General features: G+C 34.4%; 1 protein-coding gene across 1 annotated transcript in view; it reads left to right on the forward strand.

Annotated features, from left to right (window-relative positions):
• The first annotated feature begins 14,590 nt into the window (after positions 1 to 14,590).
• Positions 14,591 to 27,359, forward strand: part of LOC136829989 (uncharacterized) — a 29,567-nt gene continuing 16,798 nt past the window's right edge. The window contains exons 1-4 of the mRNA XM_067089165.1: positions 14,591 to 14,664; positions 23,223 to 23,608; positions 24,074 to 24,212; positions 25,819 to 26,059. Of these exons, the coding sequence (XP_066945266.1) occupies positions 14,635 to 14,664; positions 23,223 to 23,608; positions 24,074 to 24,212; positions 25,819 to 26,059 (796 nt within the window). The 5' untranslated portion in view covers positions 14,591 to 14,634. The remainder of the gene's footprint in view (positions 14,665 to 23,222; positions 23,609 to 24,073; positions 24,213 to 25,818; positions 26,060 to 27,359) is intronic.

Consider the following 27,359-nt stretch of genomic DNA (forward strand, 5'->3'; position numbering starts at 1 on the left):
GGATTGTATCTGGGAACACCAGGATGGAGTTTGGAATAGACAATAGACAATAGATTGAAGGGATAAAGCTACCCAGCGGGAATAGCATCAAACACATAGATGAGACAGGATACAAATACCTGGGAATAATAGGAGAGGATATAAAACACCAAGTGATGAAGGGTATGATCAGGAAAGAATATACGCAGAGACTTGTAAGTCAAAACTCAACACCAAAAACATGATAACAGCCATAAACACATGGGCAGTACCAGTAATCAGATGCAGTGCAGGAGTAGTGGAGTGGACGAAGGCTGAGCTCCGCAGCATAAACCAGAAAAATAGGAAACACATGACAATACACAAAGCACTACAGCCTATAGCAAATACAGACTGACTCTACATAACATCAAAAGGAAGGAAGGAGAGGTCTACTAAGCATAGAGGACTGCGTCAATATCGAGAGCAGAGCACTGGGCCGATACCTGAAAACCAGTGAAGACGAGTGGCTAAGGAGTGCATGGGAAGAAGGACTGATAAAGGTAAACGAAGGCCCACAAATACACAGTCACAGGAGAACGAAAAACAGGACAGGAATGTCACAGCAAACCAGTGCACGGACAGTACGAGACAGGCTAAAGAACTGGTCAGCAACAAAACATGGCAATGACTGCAAAGGGGAGAACTCAAGAAGGAAACGGAAGGAATGCTAACAGCGGCGCAAGATCAGGCCCTAAGAACCAGATATGTCCAAAGAACAATGGTGGAAATAACATCTCACCCATAGGCAGGAAGTGCAATATGAAAGACGTTCCTGCAATGTGAAAGACGAGACCGTAAACCACATTGCAAGCGAATGTCCGGCGCTTGCACAGAACCAGTACAAAAAGAGGCATGATTCAGTAGCAAAAGCCCTCCACTGGAGTCTGTGCAAGAAACACCAGCTAGCTTGCAGTAATAAGTGGTATCAACACCAACCTGAGGGAGTGATAGAAAACGATCAGGCAAAGATCCTCTGGGAATATGGTATCAGAACAGATAGGGTGATACGTGCCAATAGACCAGGCTTGACGCTGATTGACAAAATCAAGAAGAAGGTATCACTCACTGATGTCGCAATACCATGGGACACCAGAGTAGATGAGAAAGAAAAAAAACTGATAAGTATCAAGACCTAAAAATAGAAATACCATGGATATGGGATATGCCAGTGGAAACTGTACCCATAATCACAGGAACACAGCCATGATCCCAAGATCCCTGAAAAGGAATCTTGAAAGACTAGATGCCGGAGTACCTCCAGGATTCTTGCAGAAAAGCGTGCTACTAGAAACAGCGCATAGTGAGAAAAGTGATGGACTCCTAAGGAGGCAGGATGCAACCTGGAACCCCACACTATAAATACCACCCAGTCGAATATGATGACTTAGATACAAAATAAGAAAAATAATAATAATAATAATAATAATAATAATAATAATAATAATAATAATAATAATAATAATGTTGTGCAAATGGAACTTCAGAAGTTCAACCAAAGATGGAATGCACTCCTCTACTATTACAATTCAACTTGTTTTTCAATATCTAACTTGAATTTTTAAATCTTTACAGTATTTGTTAATTTATCCGTTTTCCTAATATCTGATCTCCTGTTTTCTATTTCCCATTTTTATCTTCTGTTACTTTTTTAAATGAACACCATATTCTTTGGAAGCTTGAATGTCAAGTCAATGGCCTTTGTGGGCTTGTTATATATGAATAGGGTTCATCTTCTGAATAATAATAATAATAATAATAATAATAATAATAATAATAATAATCTTTCCCATTCTTTCTCAGAGAAAGAGGGAAAAATGATAAGTATCAAGACCTGAAAATGAAAATAAGAAGGATATGGAATAAGCTAATTGAAGTTGTACCCATAATCATAGGAACACTAGGCACGATCCCAAGATCCCCGAAAAGGAATCTGGGAAAACTAGATGCCGAAGTAGCTCCAGCACTCGTGCAGAAAAGTGCGCTACTAGAAACAGCACACACAGTGAGAAAAGTGATGGACTCCTAAGGAGGCAGGAAGCAACCCGGAACCCCCCCACACTATAAAAACCACCCAGCCGAATAGGATGACTGTGATAGACAAAAAATAAAAAATTAAATAATAAATAAATAATAATATATAATAATAATAATATTGAAGGATTAAAAAGATTTTTTCAAGAATAACAAACCAGATAATAAAAATATTCAAAATTATTCACAAACTTACCAATTTCAACGGCTGACTCCAGTCCTGTTGTGAGGGTTGAACATCCTCTAACCCAAAATCAATTTTCCATTCTTGACATCAAAGTGGGAATCTGATCACTTCCGCTACGGAGTCGTTTCTACCCAAACCGAGGCGAAACGAATGTAGTTTTTGAAGTGAAGCCTTGTCAGTAAACCTGAAAATGAATGTACAATATATCAGTTATTTATTCAAAAAAGATTTGATACAAATCATTATAGATAAATAAATCTTCAATTGTAAGGGAACTGCACTGTGCAGATTGATTTTGTCTAATAAAATCTTTAACAGCTATTTGTCAGTTGAAACAGCACAACTATCTTAAACTTCAAGATATTCAGGCCTACTAGCCTATAGCCTAATCTAGGGAGTACCTTCAGTAATAAAATTTGCCTATTAGGCTATATTTATTCATGTAATAACCTCTAGAATATAGGCCTACATGCTTTAATTAATTTTCTAGTATATTTATCTGTATATAATTAAAAAAGTAAGTATTTTGGTAATTTAGGCCATATTTAAATTTAGGATTAATGTGCTTATTCCAATGGATGGAATGGAATGGAATATAGAGTTTAGGCCAAAGGCCAAGCACTGGGACTTATGGGGCCATTCAGTGCTAGAAAGGAAACTGAGAATAGGTAGGTTTGAAAGGTATAACAAGAGGAAAACCTCACAGATTACACTATGAAGTAATTGTTAGGAGAGGGTGGATAGAAAGATGGAAGAAAGATAATATGAATGGAGATACAGTAAAAGAAATGAAAGGGGTTGCAGCTAGGGGCCGAAGGGTCACTGCAAAGAACCTTTAGTAATGGTGCACTGACAGCACTAACCCCCTGTGGGGTTGTGTCCAAGATTACCCAGCTAGTTAATAAAAATAATGTTCAAATCTAAATGAACTTACAAAGTTCCACTGCGAAGGGTGAATACACATCGGTGAAGGGGTTCCGACCACTTCACTGCAAAGTTGTTTCTGTCCAAACTGCGGTGAAACGACCACGGGCCTTCAAGTGAAGCCTTGTCAGTAAACCTGAAAATTAATCTATATAAATTACTTATTCACTGAAGATTGGATACAAATACTAATAGATAAATAAGTCATAAAGTGCAAGGATTGACTGATTGATTTATGGTCATTAAAACAGGTTTCGAAACTGCAAGGAAATTATATTTTGTGATTCCTATGAGGCAATGATAATCACTCACTGCAGTTTGTTATGTATGGTGATGAAAAACTCAATTATTATGTAATTTTTCAAGGCTAAAACAAAACATTACTGCTATGCCTTTCCATACAAAAACACATTTACCTCAGCAAAGTTAAGTTAAGTATATCTTAGTTTAACCAGACCACTCAGCTGATTAACAGCTCTCCTAGGGCTGGCCCGAAGGATTAGATTTATTTTTACGTGGCTAAGAACCAATTGGTTACCTAGCAACGGGACCTACAGCTTATTGTGGAATCCGAACCACATTACAGCGAGAAATGAATTTCTATCGCCAGAAACAAATTCCTCTTGTTCCTCACTGGCCGGTCGGAGATTCGAACTCGCGACCAACAGAGTTGTAGTTGAGAACGGAACCCGCTCACCCAGCGAGGAACTTTTACTTCAGCAAGGGTCCTAAATGCCTCAGAGAAAATTTTTGGGTAGAATGCAAAGTGAGGGGTCGCAACTTACTTGTGGGGGGTGGGGGAGGGGAGGGGGTTTCCAGGGAAGCAAAGGCCACATTTGGGCATGGTGTCCAAGGTTACGTCAGGTAAAGGTGAGTCTGGTTAGGTCATATTCCCTCTGAAATGCCCAATACAGTATCCCTGACCCCTCGCTTTACATTCGCTGCAAGTTTGAATACCCATCAGTAATGCCCAATGCAATTACCAATAATTAGCCTAATCTATTAACAATTTCTGACATTAAATAGCCTACGATCTTGAATTTGTTCACTAAAAACTCTCTACCATTTATCTGTCAGTTAAAACAGCAATCTTAAACCTTAAACTTTGCCTATCAACCTATTATACCTAATATTCATGTAATAACTTCCATAAGGAATTGAATTGAATTGAATATAGAATTTAGGCCAAAGGCCAAGCACTGGGACCTATGAGGCCATTCAGTGCTGAAAGAGAAATTGACATACAAGGTTTGAAAGGTGTAACAGGAGGAAACGTTGCAGTTACACTATGAATCAATTGTTAGGAGAGGGTGGAAAGCAAGATGGCAGAAAGAGTATATACACTGAGGGGCTGAAGGCACGCTGCAAAGAACCTTAAGTAGTGCCTACAGTGCACCACGTGAGGTGCACTGGATGCAGTGTAGGGCGACAGGGGTAGGCGTGAGAAATTCTAACCCTTCCTTGAGTGCCGTGTCCTGAGCTACCCAGACCTTACCTTCCTAACCTAACTTAGGGGCGTGCCTGACCTTGCCAGGGATGGGGAGGGGGTTTCGACCCACAGGACACCCCACCCCAAAGCAACACTGAACACTCCTGTCTCCATTCCCTGCATAATACTCAAAACATCTAAACGTTTTAGTAATTCAGGACAGGTTTTAAATATATAGGTATAACTTTGGCCATGTTTAAATTCGTCACTTGTCCTTGACTACGATTGACAACCATTAAAATGCCCCCCCTAAGGAATTAAGACTAACTTTATTGACATTTTTGCCATTATAATTTGCGTTATGAGTTAAAATAGAATATAATTTAGTGCTAAATATATCCTTGATTCACTCGAATCATTAATTAACGTCTATTTTACGTCACTTGTCCTTGACGGTGAACCCAAAAATCGACTACGATTGACCCCTAAAATGCCCCCCTAAGGAATTAAGACTTAATTGACATTTTTGCCATTATAATTTGAGCTATGAATTAAAACAGAAAATAATTTAGCGCTAAATATACCCTTGAGTCACTCGAATCATTAATTAACGTCTATGAGGGATGTTTGCATCCGCCACTTGTCCTTAACCGACTGACAAACTAAAATGCAACCTGGGCATTAATTACACACCTGGCGTAATCACCGGTACAACAAGTTCAAATTATACTCTTGGGACTCTTCATAATTGCACACGACGCCCACTTTACGGTTAAATAAGCCCTTAAATAAGCCCAGGACAGACCGGGCGTCCGGGAAGACATCTTGGAGACACGGCTTCCTCAGTCCTCGCCTCCTCTAACTCGGCGCTTTTAGTCCTCATGTCGCTTAAATAAGTAATTTTTAACTTATTTTCAACTTGTGTAATTAATCCCGCCATTTCTGTATACTTGAAAACGTTAATATGCACCGGATTCTGGAATAAATAACGGTAAATGCAGTCAAACTTCGCCGGTCACAGATAGATGTAAACACAGTGACGTCACGAGGTGCATGTGGTTGCTAGGCAACGAGAGAAGACGCGGGAAGACGCTTTTGCAAAGTCTAGAAAATAAAAAAAACGAAATTCGAAGATAATAAAGGCGTTCTGACTTGATAAATACTATTAAATACCATTTATAATTAATAAAAATTATAATAATTAATTTATTTTATCGTATGCGCACGCGAGAACACCCTAAAGTCATCCAAAATATTGGAAAGATGGCCACCCCTACGCTATCGTATACTACTCTCATAGTTTTCCCACAAAGGTAGAGAAAATCAGAATGAAATCTGAAGTTAATTAAGATATTCCGCTCCATTCTGTTGTAATACATATAAAAAATCATTCATAATTTTTCATAGATTGAAGATATTTGAATTTACGGGCGCGCAAACACGCTAGAACCACCGGAAATTTATAGAAAGCTACCACCCATTTTGCTTCGGAACCATTCCCTAGTTTTCGAGTTGGGAATATGGACGATATATGCCTAAAAGATATATAGTTTATGGATAATGGAGGCTAATAAACTGCATAAATATGATAAATAAAAGGCTCGTAAATGCAATTAATAAAAGGTAGAGCTACGTCTAACTTGAAAGTTTTATTTTACAGTGTTTTTTTTTACGTATTGTTATTACATCGTTTAAACAGACACTGAATTCCCTTGTTATTTACAATTTTAATTGTCTTTGGCTTTACTTTATTTAATATTTCATCAATCTGTTTATTTTAATCTTTGACCATTACCCTTTCCTGCAACAAGACCCCAAAACCCCAAAAATTAACAAGAGATGTTATTAAACTCATTTTTTAACCGAATATTACCAATTGATTCCTACTTTTAACGAAAGTTAACAAAATTCTTCACTTTCAGGGCTTATAGTTTTATGCATTCCCCCAGTTTTATATTTTACATCCCTGAAGATGAGACTTAACGTCTCGAAAATTTAGCCATTGAGTGTGAAAATATATATATATATATATATATATATATATATATATATATATATATATATATATATATATATATATATATATATATATATATATATATATATATATATATATATATATATATATATATATATATATATATATATATATATATATATATATATATATATTAGGCTACTTCTGTCATTATAATCGGGATTAACAATACTGTCATTATAATGGGATTAACAATACACAATCGATTTACAAGCTTACAATAACAATGGTTATATCCTATAGGAAAAGAAATGTAGAAAAGTATATTCTTGCATAATAACAAGATGAATAATAAAGAAGAAGAAGAAGAAATAATAATAATGAATAACAATAAATCACTTGTTCATGCAGGTGGCGTCGAAACGCACTATAGGGATCCCAAAAGCACATCTCAAACGCACATAGTAAACGCACGTAGTGAACCAATTACTGGAATACCAACCTAGGGCGTTCATTCACGAATTGACATTTTTTATTCATAAATCACGTCGACGATAAACGTAAACAATAGCAAAGGGCCCGGAAGGAAGGAAGCCACGCCCCCTCCCCACACCCATTCACTGAAGTGACCACCAAGTTTGTTGCTCTCTCTCTCTCTCTCTCTCTAAATCTATATATCTCTCTCTCTCTCTAAATCTATTTCTCTCTCTAAATCTGTTTCTCTCTCTCTCTCTCTCTCTCTCTCTCTCTCTCTCTCTCTAAATCTACTTCTCTCTCTAAATCTGTTTCTCTCTCTCTCTCTCTCTCTCTCTCTCTCTCTCTAAATCTAAATTTATTTCTCTCTAAATCTATTTCACTCTGTCTCTCTCTCTCTCTCTCTAAACCTATTTCTCTCTCTCTAAGACTATCTCTCTCTCCTTCTCTCTCTAAACCTAATTCTTTTCTCTCTCTCTCTCTCTCTCTCTCTCTCTCTCTCTAAACCTATTTCTCTCTCTCTCTCTTAAACCTATCTCTCTCTCTCTCTAAACCTATTTCTATTCTCTCTCTCTCTGAACCTCTCTCTCTCTCTCTCTCTCTCTCTCTCTCTCTCTCTCTCTCTCTCTCTCTCTCTCTCACAAAATAGGTGTCATTCACTTAAATTCGCGAGACAATGGCGGACAGGAAGTTCCTTTACCTATGGGGAATACGGAAGGTGGACAATAGAAGAGGGGATTTAAATACCGGATTTATGGGTGGGTGGGTGACCATCGAATGACGTGGCCCAGTCGAGTGAGACGATGTGTATATATAATAATATATATATGTTTGTGTGTGTATATATACTAGTAGCTACAAGATTCTTGTATATATATATCTAATAGCTACAAGATTCTTGTGTGTACACGTGTACTTGTAGCTACAAGATTCTAGTAGCTACAAGAATCGTGAAACTACAAGATTCTTGTAGCTGAAAAATTCTAGTAGCTACAGGATTCTAGTGGCTACAAGATTCTTGCAGTCACAAGATTCTAGTGGCTACAAGATTCTTATAGCTATAAGATTCTAGTAGCTACGTGATTCTTGTAGTTACAAGATTCTAGTTGCTATAAGAATCTAGTAGCTACAAGATTCTTGTAGTCACAAGATTCTAGTTGCTATAAGAATCTAGTAGCTACAAGATTCTTATAGTCACAAGACTCTAGTAGCTACAAGAATCTAGCAGCTACAAGATTCTTGTAGTCACAAGATTCTAGTAGCTACAATAGTCTAGTAGCTACAAGATTCTTGTAGTCACAAGATTCTTGTAGCTACAAGATTCTAGTAGCTATAAAATCCTAGTAGCCACAAAATTCTTGTAGCTAATAGATTCTTGCAACTACAAGATTCTAGTAGCTACAAGATTCTTGTAGCTATAAGATGCTAGTAGGTACAAGAACCTTGTAGCTTCAACATTCTAATAGCAACCAGAATCTAGTAGCTACAAGACTCTAGTAGGTATATATATCTAAGTTCATGAATATCTCATGATTTAGTGTTTGCCAATCTCTCTCTCTCTCTCTCTCTCTCTCTCTCTCTCTCTCTCTCTCTCTCTCTCTCTCCCAGCACTTAACCTGCAAGCACTAACGGTGCATGCAGTCAAACACAGGCATCTTTCACCTCTCTCTCTCTCTCCTCCTACACGGATTTCCCCAGGAGAAGGTTGAGGGGTTGAGGAGGAGAGAAGAGGGAGAGCGTGAGAGGTTGAGGAAGGGTAGAGGAGGAGAGAGTGAGAGGTGGAGGGGATTAGATAAACCTGGAATGTGTGTATCCGGTTTCAATAAAATTTGACTGCATAAGTTATTTATTTATTTATTTATTTATTATTATTATTATTATTATTATTATTATTATTATTATTATTATTATTATCTCCAATTATTATTATTATTATTATTATATTTCCATAAATATTATTATTATTATTATTATTATTATTATTATTATTATTATTATTATTATTATAATATCTCATGATTATTATTATTATTATTATTATTATTATTATTATTATTATTATTATTATCATTCCATAATTATTATTATTATTATTATTATTTCCATAAATATTATTATTATTATTATTATCATTATTATAAATATTATTATTATTATTATTATTATTATTATTATTATCATGAATATTATTATTATTATTATTATTATTATTATTATTATTATTATTATTATTATCATCATATTTCCAATTATTATTATTATTATTATTATTATTATTATCATCTCCAATTATTATTATTATTATTATTAATATTATTATTATTATTATTATTATTATTATTATTATTATTATTATCATCATCTCCAATTATTATTATTATTATTATTATATTTCCATAAATATTATTATTATTATTATCATTATTATTATCATTATTATTATTATTATTATTATTATTATTATTATTATTATTATTATTATTATTCCCTAATAATGTCTAATAAGTTGTCTAGGCTTCAGCAATGTCTAATGATGTTTTCCTGCCTCTAATAATGTCTAATTTTTTGACGCTGTTGTTTTATGGTGCTGTTGTTTCTCGCTGTTGTTTCTTACGCCTATTTTAATGTTGTTTTTTTATGCAGTTATTGCTGTTGTTGTACACTTGTTTTTAATGCTTTTCAAAATACTTTTCACGGTATTCTCTTTGGTGTTGTTCTACGCTGTTGTTTCAATCAGCTTTTTACGCTGGAATTTTTCAGGCTGTTGTTTTAATGCCGTTGTTGTTTTATGCTGATGTTTTCATGACGTTGTTGTTTTATACTCTTGTCTTTAATGCTGTTTTATGGTGTTGTTTTTCATTTAGTTTATAACATGGTTGTTGGTCATGACGTTGTTTTTTATTGCTGTTGTTGTGTTACCGTTTTTTTTTTACGTGGTTGTTGTACGTGGCATTGCTTTGAATGCGGCTGTTGTTTCACGTTGTTGTTTTTATGTGGGTGTTGTTTCATGCTGTTGTTTTTCATGCAGTTGTTGTTTCATGCTGTTGTTTTTATACAGTTGTTGTTTCATGCTGTTGTTTTTATAGAGTTGTTGTGTCATGCTGTTGTTTTTTACACAGATGTTGTTTCATGCTGCTGTTTTTATACAGTTGTTGTTTCATGCTGTTGTTTTTTACACAGATGTTGTTTCATGCTGCTGTTTTTATACATTTGTTGTTTCATGCTGTTGTTTTTTACACAGATGTTTCATGCTGTTTTTTTTATGCAGTTGTTATTTCATGCTGTTGTTTTCTGTGCAGTTGCATGCTGTTGTTTTTTATGCGGTTGCTGTTTCATGCTGTTATTTTTATGCGGTTGCTGTTTCATGCTGTTGTTTTTATGCAGTTGTTGTTTAACTCTTTTGTATTTTGCTGTTGTTTCACCTGGTTGTTGTTTAACACTTTTGTTTTTTTATTTTTGCAGTTGTTGTTTAACTCTTTTGTTTTTGCTGTTGTTTTTACCTGGTTGTTGTTGTAACTGTAATATTTTCTGTTTAAAACTAAAGCTTATTTGTGGTTTAAAATCGATTCAATATTTCTTGGAAGAGGAAGTACAACATTCCCCCACTCTCTCTCCCTCTCTCTCTCTTTCTCTCTCTCTCTCTCTCTCTCTCTCCCTTTCTCTCTCTCCTCTTTCTAACCCCTCTTTCTCTCTCTCTTTCTAACACCCTCTTTCTCTCTCTCTCTCTCTCTCTCTCTCTCTCTCTCTCTCTCTCTCTCTCTCTCTCTTTTAACCCCTCTCTCTCTCTCTTTTTATTTCTGCTTCTTCTTCTTCTTCTTCTTCTTCTCTCTCTCTCTCTCTCTCTCTCTCTCTCTCTCTCTCTCTCTCTCTCTCTCTCTCTCTCTCATTTCTCCCTCCTCTCTCTCTCTTCGAGAAAAACCTCTTTGTAATCTGATTATTTTAACTCTCTTTCCAAATAATGACCGTTCTCTCTCTCTCTTCTCTCTCTCGTTGTTAACCGGCTCTCTCCCTTTTTATTATTTCTTCTTCTTCTTCTTCTTCTTATTCTTCTTCTTCTTCTTCTTTCTTCTTCTTATTATTCTCTATTATTATCCGATCTGTTAATGAGATCACTGGTAATTTGTCTGTTTACACAAACACATAAACATACAATGTCTTCTGTTTATATCAAACATTCTTAGTGGAACAATCAACTGTTTACAGGAATACCATGTTTGTATATTAATGATATCACTGGTTATTTGTGCTTACATAAACAAACACTTTTATTTGTCTGTTTACATAAAAACAAAAACACACACTCACACATACACACGTATAATGTTGACTGTTTATACCAAACATTCCTGGTGGAGCATTCAGCTGTTTACAGGAATCTCAGGTTTATATATTAATGAATCACTGGTTATTTGTCTGTTTACATAAACACGCAAAAACACACACATACAATGTTGACTGTTTATACCAAATATTCTTGGCGGAACATTCAACTGTTTATAGGAATCTTGTCTTCATATATCAATAATATCACTGGTCATTTGTCTGTTTATATAAACACATAAACATACAATGTCAACTGTTTATAGCCAAACATTCTTGACGAAACATTCAACAGTTTAAAGTAATCTCAGGTTTATATTTGAATGAGATCACTGGTTACTTATCTGTTTACATAAACACAAAAACACACACACATACACAAACTTAATGTTGACTGATTATACCAAACATTCTTGGCAGAACATTCAACAGTTTAAAGTAACCTCAGGTCCATTTAATAATGACATCACTGGTTACTTGTCTGTTTACATAAAACACCCACAGGCGGAACAAATCAGCTGTTTACAGAAGCCTCAAGCTCATATCATCTAATATGACTGGTTACCTGTTTGTTTACACAAACAAACGTAAACACAATTAAGTGAATGTGCTTACATTCCTGTTTGATGATGAACATTGAGTCACGGCCCCTCTGAATCTGAGCAAAGAAACATCACTCAAACTCGGTCCTGAGACGCCCATTCGACAAGAAACATGACTGAAACATGACCGACACTCCTCAGGCAATGTGAAACATGACGTCTAGAAACATGACTAAACCCCAGAACTCTGCGATAAATAAGAAACATGACTGGAACATGACTGACACACTTGTAGAAATTCGAAACAGAGTTGAGACCACTGGAAATAATTCAGAATAAAGAACCTCCTCAGTTCCAAATGGGATTGAAATCGTGACAAAAAGTGTTGTTGATCGAGTACAAGAGGTAGCGCCTGGCTGAAATTAGAAGGGAGAAAATTACCAAAACTTGACAGTTATCTGCAAAGAAATCAGTTAAATTCAACATGAAACTGTATAATATACTGATGAAATATGATATTATAAGATTCTCTGAATTACAAATAAAAAGTTCCAATGAAACAAAATAAACTAAAATTTGTAAAAAATGTAAAAAAAAGTGAAATGCAACAAACATGAAACAAAAATTTTATCTAAAATAAAAATTGTCTAAGAGTAAAGTAAATATGAAACATGATGGTTCAAAAGGTTGGATGTGGTGTGGTTATAAGGGAAAACTCTGAAAATGATGAAGTATTAAGAGACACTGTCAAAAAGAATAGAAATTCTTCTAAAACTCTGCAAATGCCAATGAGGGGTTAAGTAAACAAGATGAAAGACGTGTTTGTTTTCGTGGAAAAACTCTTCTTGCTCTTAAATCTAGAACAATTGACTAAAAATTTAACTTGTGTAAAATGCAAGGGTATTTTGTCAAGTTTTCTGGGTGCCAACGTTGGTATTCATTTGAATGAAAATGAAAGCACACTGGCTCAGAAGGGGTAAAAATAAAAAAGGTCTTTGTGGGAAAGCTGAAATTGAAAAATTTTAAATGATGGGAGTTCAGTATGAGACAAAACTCCAGGAAACAGCAAAGTTGTATATGGAAGGGCGTTATCTAAAACTTTAACGAAAAACTCGTTTCCATATAAAATAAGAAAAATGACTAAAACTCTAACTGTAAATTAAAAACTACAACCCGTTATGGAATGTAATAAAATCAAGAAACATGACAAAAAATGTTATTTTCTGAAAAATGAAGTTTGAAATTATAAAGAAAGCTAACGACTTGAATTTTGTTAAAACTTTTGATATAGCATTATAGTTTGGCATTACCTTTTGTATAAATCGTCAAAATACTTCTCATGTAAAATAGATTATTTTTGTATATATTTTTCCTCATTGGATCCTTTGAATTTTGTTGGTGAGTAAGCAGCATGCTGCAACTCCATTTGATGTATATATCAATAAACTTTTTGAATTTGAATTTGAATTTGAATGTGAAAATTCGTCTAGAAACATGACTAAACCCCAGGTTCCTAAATAAGACCATCTCCTGCTACACACGGATGAAACATGACTAAACCCCAGAACATCCTCTGATGATGATGATGATGATAATGAGGAAAATTACCAAAACTCTGCAAAGAAATAAGAAAATAATAATTTAATAAACTCTGCAAAATAATAATGACTAATATTTATAAAAAATGAAATAAGAAAATGATAATAATAATCATAATAAGAAATTTATTTCTTAAAAATAATAATAATAATAATAATAATAATAATAATAATAATAATAATAATATTTGTTTAAATAATAAAAATAAAAATAATAATAATCCCAAAAAATAATAATAATAATAATATTTATTTAAATAAGAAATATGACAAAAAATAAAATAATGATAATAATAACTGATCGCCCGAAAAAATTAATGTTAATATTTCCTTTATAATAATAATAAAAATAATAATGTTTTAATCAATAACGGTAATAATAATATCCGGATGAGCTACATTCTGTAATAATTTGTTTAATAATAATAATAATAATAATAATAATAATAATAATAATAATAATAATAATAATAAAGAATGATAAATAATAATAATAATAATATTTATTTAAAAATAATAATAATAATAAAATAATAATAATAATAATAATAATAATAATAATAATAATAATGATAATAATATATATTTATTTGTTTATAATAATAATAATAATAATAATATTTGTTTAAATAATAATAATAATAATAATAATAATAATAATAATATTTATTTAAATAATAATAGTAATAAAATAATGATAATAATAATGATCATATTAATGTTAATATTTATTTAGATAATAATAATAATAATAATAATAATAATAATAATAATAATAATCATATTAATATTTTTAAATAATAATTTAATAATAATAATAATAATAATAATAATAATAATAATAATAATAATAATAATAATAATAATAATAATAATTCATTTATTTATTTCCCTGGAAATGTCACTCATAGTCCATCACTCACTCACTTCTCAGTACCGTCAAATGGACCGCTTACCGCTGCGGTCAGCGATGCACAGCGGTAAAGATATATAGGGGAGGGGGGGGGGGGAGAGAAGGAGTGGGAAAAGAGGGAGAGAATGTGGTGGTGGGAGGGGGGGTCCAGGTATATAATATCCCGGGCCAAAATAAGGAGGGTTTCAGTACAGAGTCGAATTTCGCCCAGTGCTATATGGGAAGGCTGCGTTCAGTTGGGTATTCAGTGAGTGTTCAGTTTTTTGTGGAGGGGGTTAAGTGGGATTTTCAAGGGGTTTTTGAGGGTTTTTTTAGGGGGTTCTTGGAGAGAGTGTGTGTGTGTATGTGTGTAGATTTATATAATGTATAACAGTATATATATACATATATATTTATATATAAATATACATATATATATATATGTATATATATATATCAAATAATCAACACATTTATTTTCCACATTTTTAGTGTCTATGGGCTTATATATTTGAAGAATTTGGTTTTAACAGAAAATATTTATAGTCATATTATATTATATATACATATATATATATTTATATGTTTATATATATATATATATCCATCTATATATATATATATATATATATATATATATATATATATAAATATATGTATAATAATCAACTCACACAATCACTAGTGTGGAACAGAAATAAATTTCTGACTCACATCAGGATCGAACCCAGGTCTTTTCAATTGAAAGGCAAGGGCGCTGCCCACTAGGCCATACAAGTGATGTGAGTCAGAAATTTATATCTATATACATATATTTATATATATATAGATGGATATATGTACTATATATATAAACATATAAATATATATATATGTATATATATTATAATATGACTGTGAAATATTTTCTGTTAAAACCAAATTCTTCAAATATAAGGAAGCCCATAGACATGCCAAAATGTGGAAAATAAAGGTTATATTTCAGAGACTAAACTGCTTCTCTCCTCAGGCAAATACTTGCCTGAAGAGGGAGACAGGTTGGTCTCTGAAACATAGCCTTTACTTTCCACATTTCTAAGGCTCCCTTATATTTGATAATATATATATAGAGAGAGAGAGAGAGAGGGTGAGAGAGATCATATGTACAAGACAGACACCAATGGCTAAACACGTGTACATGTGCGCATGCGCGCTCCCACACGCGCACGTTACCCCTATAATTGGTAGGAAGTAGGCTTCCAAGGACGGATCTAAGCATTTCCGTAGTGGCGTCTTTAAGTGTACCATTATTATCTCTTTAAGTTCGATCTTGAGCGCTTTGCGACACAATAGAACCGTGATGGGGAAACGGAAGTTGCAGTGTGTATATATATATATATATATATATATATATATATATATATATATATATATATGATGTGTAGTTTTCTGTACTTTTCTTAAATAATAATAATAATAATAATAATAATAATAATAATATGGAAAATGGTTTGTTTCTGTTGCAAGAAATCTCTCTCTCTCTCTCTCTCTCTCTTTCTAAATATAAATAAAGTAATATATATATGTGATATATATACATATATATATAAATAAATATATATAATTATATATATACATATTTATATATATTACTTTATTTATATCTATATTTATATTTATATTGAGAGAGAGAGAGAGAGAGAGAGAGAGAGAGAGAGAGAGAGAGAGAGAGAGAGAGAGATTTCTTATAACAGAAAATGGCGTATTATTATTATTATTATTATTATTATTATTATTATTATTATTATTATTATTATTATTATTATTATTATTATTTAAAAACATACAAAAATTAATTCTGATCATATGTCAATACAGAGGATCACCACTGAAAGAGGAAGAGAGAGAGAGAGAGAGAGAGAGAGAGAGAGAGAGAGAGAGAGAGAGAGAGAGACCATTACAAAATCCTCCATGACTTTTCAGAATTACACGTTATCCTTTTGGTATATATATATATATATATATATATATATATATATATATATATATAAATATATATATATATATATATATATATATATATATATATATATATATATATATATATATATATATATATATATATATATATATATATATATATGAAAATAAGAAGGCCCATAAAACACTATTTAAACGTTGAAACCATAGGCTGTTCACTGGTAGAATATGGACAGGTGGAAAGTTACAATGGTATATATACAAAAACATGAAGTGTGTGGAGGCCTCCGATGTTAAGGAGGTGGCGTTTCTTAAGAAGGGAATTGACCAAATTCCAGTGGTTTTGGCCTCCGTTTGGCGATGGATCTGGCGGTCGCGTCATCTTCTTTAAGATTAAAGGTGTGTGGCCATTCCAATATCTCTTTAAGTTCGTTTCTTGAGATTCCAGCATCTTTCTTTTGCGGACAGCTACTCTTGAAAACCAACTCCCCACTCCAGTTAATGACATGCCCTGTATTTCTAATATGGGAAAATTCCAGAACTCTCGAAGCGTAACGTACTGATCAGTTATTCTTTGCGATCTACCTGTCGCCTACATAAATGTCACACAATATTACTACACGGTATCTTATAAACTCCGGCTTCTTCCCTTTTGTTATTTAGTATACGTTAACGAGCGAACTATATTTGGGATAATGGAAAATGAAAGGATTATCAGAACTGAGTTGCTCAGTGGCCTTTTGATATTTTTCATATATGGAAGCTTTATTTTGTTGTTGAAATCTAAGTGGGATAGTATATTTTATAATAGCCCTCTCGATAATGTGTGGTGGATAATAAGTTGCGTTAGGTGTTGGCGGATCGTGTTAAATTCTTGATCCAGGTACTCATTTGAACATATCCTAATCTGAGGAATAATAATATTTTTACGGAGATAATAATAATAATAGCGAAGGTAATAATACTGTAAATGCATACCTGTTCTGGATCAACATCTGAACGGTAGTTTTTCCTTTTCCCATTCTGTTTTTAAATTTTATGGTGAACTAGAATTTAGCCTATTAAAAAATTCCTTAAAGTCCCCCAGCTATTGTCCCTCTCTCATATCTAAGCCAGATCATGTTATGGCTTAGAAGGGTGACAGCCAAATTTTTGTTTGTAAAATTACCATTGAAAGAAAACACGTTGTTAGTTACACAGAGGTTGGAATATTAAGAGGCAATGGTAATTTTTCTCTCTTTCTAAATATAAATAAAGTAATATATGAATTTATGTGATATATATACATAAAATTTAAAACAGAATGGGAAAATAAATATATATAATTCATAAGAAAACAGAACAGGTATGCATTTATATTTATATATATTACATTTATTTAGATCTATATTAAAATTGAGAGGGAGAAGATTCTCAGAGGACTTAGATATGTTCAAATGAGTACCTGGATCAAGAAGAGAGAGAGAGATTTCATTAGAGAGAGGGATTTCTAATAAAGCAAATAAAATATACTACAGAACACAACAGACATTAGATTTCAACAACAAAATAAAGCTTCCATACGATGAAAACATTAGCAATTATTCTGATAATCCTTTATTTTCCATTATCCCAAATCCATCGGGAGTTTCGTTAACGTATACTTAAATAACAAAAGGAAGAAGCCTGAGTTTACAAGATGTGTGTAGTAAATTATTGACATTTATGTAGGCGAGACAGGTGATTTAACAGAGCACAAAAAACACGTTACGCTTCGGAGAAAATATTAGAAATAATTCATTAACTGGAGTCATATGTCAATCCGTACAAAAGAAAATGCTGGAATCTGCTATCATCAATCAAACCACTGGAAAAGACATTGGAAAGAGACGCCATTGACACCTTAATCCTCGCACCCTTTTGAAGAAGATGACCCAAGAAACGCGAGATCGCCAAACGGGAGAGAGGCCAAAAAGACTAGGAAGTCAATCTCTCCTTCTAAGAAACGAGAGAGAACCATATACAAAATCACCTCCATGACTTTCCAGTGAACAGGGCACAGAATTAAATATATGGTTTCAACAGTGTTTATGGGCCTTCTTATTTTCATATATTACACTGTAGTATTAGAAATATATATATATATATATATATATATATATATATATATATATATATATATATATATATAAATATATATATATATATATATATATATATATATATATATATATATATATATATATGTATGTATATATATATATATAGGTCCCCTAAATTCAAGGTTAAAAAATGCTGGTCTGTGGCTCTGAATCATTTACGATTTACAAAAGGAGTGAAGTTGCTAGGTCCTTCTATTTTACGTTTGATAATTTTGGGATTGTTCTATGACGTGTGGACCTTATTTAGCAATTATTTACACAAGGTGTGAAGTTGCTAGGGCCATATATATTACCATATCAAATCTGAGTACTTTTCTCTCATATGCAGACCTTGTATACCAATTATTTACACAAGGGGTGAAGTTGCTAGGTCCATGTTACTCTCCCTTGTCAAGGTGATGGTTCTTTAATTTACGGAATAAGGATTTCAAGAAGACGGCAAAACGTCCCTCAAGTTAAGGGTTAATGAACGCACCCTAGAACTGATTTTGTCCATAAGGCTCTATGTAATTTCATTACGTCTGGCCACGTTTAGTCTCCCTGAGCAATACTAACGTTTTCCCGTCTTGCAAATCTCCCCCAAAATGAGAATTTCAAGTGTCACTGAGGTTAAGGGTTACTGAACGCACTCTAACTAACGTTTTCCTGTCTCGCAAATCTCCCGAATTAGAATTTAAAGGAGACGACAAAACGTCCTCCACGTTAGGGGTTACTGAACGCACTCTATCAATGACTTTGTCCATAAGGATCTATTTTCGTCAGTAGTCTGGCCACGTTCAGTCTCCCTGAGCAGAGCCAACGTTTTCCCGTCACGCAGAATCCGTTCCCTCAGCGACAGGAAGCGGCGGAACCGTTCCCCGGAACGGAACAGGAACGACAATGAACAGGAGCACAGCGGACGAGCCATGTGGAAAACAAAGAGGACCTCCAGTGGAAGACCTTCGGAGGCATTAGACTTGATAAGCGCAGAGAGAGAGAGAGAGAGAGAGAGAGAGAGAGAGAGAGAGAGAGAGAGACATTAGCAGACAGCTGACATTTTCTTCTTCTCTTTTCTCTGTCTCTCCCAATCTTTTTTTCTCAATCTTTCTCTCTCTCTCTCCGCGCCAGCTACGATCCCTGTAGTTGACCAGTAACAGAATCCCATAGATCTCTCTCTCTCTCTCTCTCTCTCTCTCTCTCTCTCTCTCTCTCTCTCTCTCTCTCTCTCTCTCTAAATCTACTTCTCCCTCTCTCTCTCTCTTCTCTAAGTCTACTCCCCTCTCTCTCTCTCTCTTTCTCTCTCTCTCTCTCTCTCTCTCTCTATTTCTCTCTCTCTCTCTCTCTCTCTCTCTAAATATCTCTCTCTCTCTCTCTTACTTCCTCTTCACAAAGATAAATGAGGCTTACAGGAAGCTGTCATTAAGTCAATACAAACTAACCCTCTCTCTCTCTCTCTCTCTCTCTCTCTCTCTCTCTCTCTCTCTCTCTCTCTCTCTCTCTCCCCGGAAGTGACTCCCAGATTCAGTGAGCCTAAATATCCGGCTTCACCTCCTTTTGTGGTTTTCGTATTTTTTTTTATATATATTTATTTTTGTGGTTTCTGAGTCTTTACGGATCCATATTTCTCTCACCTGACGATTTTTGCAAAATGAAAAAAAATAATTTTTGTAGATTTTTTTTTGAATTAGATTTGTCCACCTTTTCAAGTCATTTCTGCAAATTTTTTTAGTTTTCTTTAGAAGAAAACTTCTTGTCTGTCCGTTCGTACATTTTTCTGTCCTCCCTCAGATCTTAAAAACTACTGAAGAGGCTAGAGGGCTGCAATTTGGTATGTTTGACGATTGGAGGGTGGATGATCAACATACCAATTTGCAGCCCTCTAGCCTCAGCAGTTTTGAAGATCTGAGGGCCGACAGATAAAGCGTGGACGGACAGACAAAGCCGGCACAATAGTTTTCTTTTCGGAAAACTAAAAAGTAAAATATAAAATAAATAAAAACAAATTGACAGACTTCAGCTAACTTGCTCATATACACCAAACGGCGAGTAATGCTTCTCTGTGAAGCAGTCTCCCGTTAGAGTGTGTTGTATCTCAGTTATGAGAAACAATACAATTATGTCCGCCTGTCACGCCCCTTTCCTCATTATGCATAGACAATACAGGGCATTTCAGGATATGTAGGAGACGCTCACATTGTGCAATGTGGGAATTTGTCTGTTAAATCTGTATCCTTACTGTTGTACTCACTGATTTGGTCTTCTGTGGAACTGTAGATTTGTGTTTTACAGTTATGTAGAATTATATATATATATATATATATATATATATATATATATATATATATATATATATATATATATATATATATTAATCACGGGATTTGTAATTCGATGCTAATTTTGAATTTCTTTATTTTTGTATAGTTTTTGTTTGGATGGAACGAAGCCCAGTTTTTTATATGACTCTCTCTCTCTCTCTCTCTCTCTCTCTCTATTATGCCTTTGTGAAGAGAGAGAGAGAGAGAGAGAGAGAGAGAGAGAGAGAGAGAGAGAGAGAGAGTCTTAGAAAAACTGGGTTTCTTGTTATAACTCAAACAACTAAAAAAAAATAAAAATTTGCATCGATTTCAATTTCCGTGATATAATATATATATATATATATATATATATATATATATATATATATATATATATATATATATATATATATATATATATATATATATATATATATATATATATATATATATATATATGTAATCTACAGAACTGTAGAAGACAGATCTACAGTTCAACAGAAAAACAAATCTAAAAGCACAAAAATATGAACACAGACCCAGAGAGCAAAATCCCTCATTGCAGATTCTGGGTCCGACACGAGGACATAACTGTATTGTTTCTCATTACTGAGATGCAATACTCTCTAAAGGCAGATAACTTCATGGTGAAACATTACTCTTTACTGGTGTATAAGAGAAAGTTGGCTGAATTTTATGAATTTTTTTTTTTACTTTAACTTGAAGTTTGTGAATTATTTTTCATTTTAAGCTGAAGTTTGTGAATTACTTTTTTTTTTTTTAAGCTGAAGTTTGTGAATTATTTTTGTATTTTAAGCTGAAGTTTGTGAATTATTTTTTATTTTAAGCTGAAGTTTGTGAATTTTTTTTTATTTTAAGCTGAAGTTTGTGAACTATTTTTTTATTTTAAGCTGAAGTTTGTGAATTATCTTTCATTTTAAGCTGAAGTTTGTGAATTACTTTTTTATTTTAAGCTGAAGTTTGTGAACTATTTTTTTATTTTAAGCTGAAGTTTGTGAATTATTTTTCATTTTAAGCTGAAGTTTGTGATTGTTTTTTTTATTTTACTGAATTATCTTTCATTTTAAGCTGAAGTTTGTGAACTATTTTTTTATTTTTGAAGTTTGTGAGCTATTTTTTATTTTAAGCTGAAGTTTGTGAATTATTTTTCATTTTAAGCTGAAGTTTGTGAATTGTTTTTTTATTTTAAGCTGAAGTTTGTGAACTATTTTTTATTTTAAGCTGAAACTTGTGAATTATTTTAATTCTGTGCTGAAGTTTGTGAGTTATTTATTATTTACAGGCCACATCCTATTTTTTAGGGCTGACGTTAAATATCTCCAGCCGACACCACAAGGTAATCCGTGATTGGTGGAACGGTGATGTCAATTTTTGATATTTACTGTCAGCTACAAAAAAAAGTAAAAAAAATGCACCGAAGTTTCTTCTGCGCAACCGAGGTTTCTGTACAGCTGCTACATCGTATAACCAAGGCCACTGAAAATAGATTTATCTTTCGGTAGTCTCGGTATAATGCAGTACTGAGCCGCGACCCATGAAACTTTAACCACGGCCCGGTGGTGGTCTATCCTATATCGTTGCCAGAAGCACGATTATGGCCAAATTTAACCTTAAATAAAATAAAAACTACTGAGGCTAGAGGGCTGCAATTTGGTATGTTTGATGATTGGAGGGTGGATGATCAACAAACCAATTTGCAGCCCTCTAGCCTCCTCAGTAGTTTTTAAGATCTGAGGGCGGACAGAAAAAGGTGCAGACAGAATAAAATAAAAAGTGGACAATAGTTTTCTTTTACAGAAAAATAAAACAGGCAACAGTTTTCTTTTATAAACACTCAAACTTAATCAACTTTTTACTCTTAATCAACATTATGTAGGGAAATCTTACATAAAACTTCAACATTCTTCAGAAAACACTTCAACAAAAGAGTCCCTGGTGCTTTCGTGTATGCTTAACTAGCCATCTTCAGGTCATGCTTGACAGTGAAGATGGCGTGTGATAAATATACAAAATGGCTTGAAGTATTACGTTTACCACTGATTAGACACTTTGTATCATACAAATTCAACTACTTTCTCTCAGCTCGTGCAATTGGAACTTCACAAGTCCAAGCGAAGATGCAATGCATTGCTACCCTAATACTATTCTCCTTGTCTTGTAATATTTTACTCACATTTTCTCTTATTTATCAATTTATTAATTTATCTGTTTTCCTAATAATTGATCTCCTCTTTCTGTATTTGCTATCATTACCTTTTGTTACTTCTTTCGAATGAACGCCACAACATTCTTTGGAAGCTTCTAGAATTTCAAGTCATTGGCGCCTGTGGTGGGCTTGTTCCATACGTATAGGGTTCATCTCCTGAATGACAATAATAATAATGAAAGACAAATTGATCGTATTGTAATCGTAATGTCCTACATTGCAGGCGCAGCGACAAACAACAGCTACAAACGGACCACCTCATAAACCAGCAAACGCGATGAAGTGGCTTACCCTGGCCGCCGCAGCCTTGGCCACACTGACCCACCACGTGACCCTCGTCCAGTCCCAGTGCTTCACCAACAATGACCGATTCAACGTCGTGCTCCAGACGAACCTCTCCAACATTGCAGACTTCGGCCTAGACCTACTGAGGGAGTTCAGTGCCTTTAGTCCCGAGGGGAATGTCATCTTCTCCCCCTACAGCATCTGGTCTGCGCTCTCCCTGGCCTACTTCGGCTCGGCGGGGAAGACCGAGAGCCAGCTCCGCGCGGTTCTCAGGGCGGAGAGCAAGATCGGAGCTCTGAGGATGCACAAGGCACTAGACCTCACGTAAGGCTTAGACGTTTGCGCAGGCTTCCTATGTTTTAATGCTCTTTATAGTTGCCCACATAGTGAAAAAAAGATTCTGATATACTTCTTAGGATAATTTCACGTAAAAGTGCCAACATTAGCTGAAAGCAGTCTATTTCACAGAGAAATGCAGACAGGTAGGCTGGAATCAGGACTTCTAAAATGCTCTTTTTATGTAGAGAGCAGGATAGCTGGGGCATACAAACCTTTGAAATGAGATTCAGAGATACTTCTTAGGCTAATTTCACACAAAAATGCCAAATCAAAGTCTAATTTCAAACTACAATCCTATGCTCTTTTTATGTAGAGAGCAGAGAGCTGGTGTACACAGGCCTTTAAAATTAGAGTCAGAGATACTCCTTAGGCTAATTTCACACAAAAGTGCTAAATCAGTGAGTCTAATTCCAAACTACAGTCCTAACTGATTACACCAAACTGTTTCAGATACCAGCTAAGGAACCTGGTTGGGGTGAACTACGTGTTCAAATTAGCTAACAAGATCTACGTGGACGAAAACCTCCCCTTCAGGAACTGTACCATCAACGTTCTGCCAAACGAAATTGAGCACGTCGACTTCAGAAACGTAAGATATTTCAGACATTTAGGGCCAGAGATGTAAGTTCAAGGAACTGGTTTACAGAAATTTGGGGAATTTCAGACAATTTAGGGCCAAAGATGTTAGTTCAGGAACTAATCTCAGGAATTTCAGACAATATAAAGATGTTAGTTCGGAATTAATGGAACTAAATTTAGGGGCAAAGATGTAAGCTCAGGAGCTAATTTGGAATTTCAGACAATTTGGGGATTAGGCCATTTAGGACAGAGTAAGTTCAGGGAACTAATTTGGGGAATTTCTAACAATTTAGGGCCAGAGATGTAAGTTCAAGGAACTGGTTTACAGAAATTTGGGGAATTTCAGACAATTTAGGGTCAAAGATGTTAGTTCAGGGAACTAATCTCAGGAATTTCAGACAATATAGGGCCAGAGGTGTAAGTTCACGGAATTAATTTGGGGAATTTCAGGCAATTTAGGGGCAAAGATGTAAGCTCAGGGAGCTAATTTGAGGAATTTCAGTCAATTTGGGGATAAAGATGAACTAATTTAGGAAAGCTATTTAGGACAGAGGAGGGAACTAATTTGGGGAATTTATAACAATTTAGGGCCAGAGGTGTAAGTTCAGGAAGCTAATTTGAGGAATTTCAGACAATTTAGGGTCAGACATGTAAGCTTAGGGCTCTAGATTTTGGAAATTTTGTGAATTTCAGACAATTTAGGGCCAGAGATAAAATTTCCTGGAGCTAACCTGAGGAATTTCAGACAATTTAGGGCCAGAAATGGAAGTTAAGCGCACTGGATTTTTGAAATTTTGGGAATTTCAGACAATTTTGGGCCAGAGGTTTAAGTTAAGGGCACTGGTTTATGGAAAGTTTGGGAATTTCAGACAATATAGGGCCGGAGATTTAAGTTCAGAGAGCTAAGCAGATGAATTTCAGGCAATTGAGGCCGTGAAATGTCAGCTTCAGCCACTAGTTTTCTGTATGTTATGGATTTCAAGCATTCTGAAGCATGTAATATAAACTATTTTCAATGGTAGTGTGTAAATTCCAGAATGGTAATGTTTAGGAATAATTTCAAAGTCTGTGAGATGAAATGTATGAAGGTATTGTCAACCACTAATTCATAAATTTTGAGAAGCTTAAAACTAAACATTTTGTTCATGGTAATTAGTGTATGGCTTGCAAAATCTAAGGAGGACAGGTCCACCTGTAAGGGAACCTTGGTGAAGATTTCCTGGACAGAAATCTTAGAGATTGACCCCATTGTGAGAATGTGCTTGCTTTTTCCACTCTGCATGGGGACAGGTCCATCTGTATATGAAAATTGGTGAAGATTCCCTGTAAAGAAACTCTGGGAGATTGACCCCATTGAGAGAAAGTGCTTGCTTTCCCCCCACCTCCCTGCATGGAGGACAGGCCCAATTGTATATGAAAATTGGTGAAAATTCCCTGTACAGAAACTCTGGGAGATTGACCCCATTGAGAGAATGTGCTTGCTTCCCCCCCCCCGCCCCACCCCCTGCACGGAGGATAGGTCCAATTGTGTATGAAAACTGGTGAAAACTCCCTGTACAGAAACTCTGAGAGACTGACCTCAGCCTGAGACTCTGCTTGCTTTCTCCACTCTGCAGAAACAGAAGGCTGTCGACAAGATCAACACCTTCGTCTCTGACAAGACTGAGGGACGAATCAAGGATCTGGTAGATGCAGATGCCCTTACAGACGCCCAACTGGTCCTCGTTAACGCCGCCTACTTCAAGGGCTCCTGGCTGCGCCCCTTCAAACCCTCCATGACCCACTCGGCCGTTTTCACGACAGACAAGTCGAAGGGGGAACTGAAGATGATGCATCTGAAGGAGAGGTTGAAATATGGTGGGTTGATTTTGACAGTCTGAGGCTGTTTAGTTTTTCCAAAGTATCTTTCTTTATACCTTCAGCTGAATTATTATTATTATTATTATTATTATTATTATTATTATTATTATTATTATTATTATTATTATTATTATTATTATTATTATTATTATTATTCAGAAGATGAACCCTACTCATATGGAGCATTAATTATAATAATAATAATAATAATAATAATAATAATAATAATAATAATAATAATAATAATAATAACACTTCCATATGAGTAGCGTTCAACTTCTAATTAATAATAATAATAATAATAATAATAATAATAATAATAATAATAATAATAATAATAATAATAATAACACTTCCATATGAGTAGGGTTCATCTTCTGAATAATAATAATAATAATAATAATAATAATAATAATAATAATAATAATAATAATAATAATAATAATAATAATGAAAGCCTACCATGTCACCCTCCAGACGAACTTAAAGATCGAAGGGCATGTTTTCAAATCTCTAAGGAAGTGGTTGCTATGCCCATGGCCCCTCTTTCTTGACCACAGCAGATGCTGGTACCCACTTACAGCAGAGCGGACAAGCACAGGTAGGCCGGGAGCAAACCACGCCCTAGCAAAAATAACCAAATAGATAGAAATGTAAGTAGATTATTAAAATGCAAGGGGAATTGTCTTAGGGCACTGAATTCTGCTTAAAGATATCGAGAACAGTAAGTTTCAATGTTTACTTTATATATGTTCTCCAATTCCTTTTAGTTTTCTGTAACAGAAAACTATTGTGCAGGCGTTGTATGTCCGTCCGCTCTCCGATCTTAGAAACTACTGAGGAGGCTAGAGGGCTGCAAATTGGTATATTGATCATCCACCCTCCAGTCATCAAACATACCAACTTTCAGCCCTCTAGCCTCAGTAGTTTTTATTTTATTTAAGGTTAAAGTTAGCCACAATCGTGTATCTGACAACGATATAGGTTAGGCCACCATCGGGCCGTGGTTATATATCCTTGGGCCGCGGCTTACAGCAATATACCGAGACCATCGAAAGAGATCTATTTTCAGTGGCCTTGATTATACAGAAAACTTGGTTGCGTCGAAGGAACTTCGGCGCATTTATTGCTTGTTTATTTTCATTCCCTGACTAAATCTCTGTCATCAGAGTACATAACGAAGACTATGCTGTAATCTTTAATTTGGCGTCATAGAGACCAAGAAAAGGGTGTAGGGGTGGCACGCACCCTCATCCCTAGAAGGCTTACTGATGAACAGGAGGCTGTACCTTACTAC

Source organism: Macrobrachium rosenbergii, chromosome 45 (assembly GCF_040412425.1).
Source record: "Macrobrachium rosenbergii isolate ZJJX-2024 chromosome 45, ASM4041242v1, whole genome shotgun sequence".
Taxonomy (NCBI): Eukaryota; Metazoa; Arthropoda; class Malacostraca; order Decapoda; family Palaemonidae; genus Macrobrachium; species Macrobrachium rosenbergii.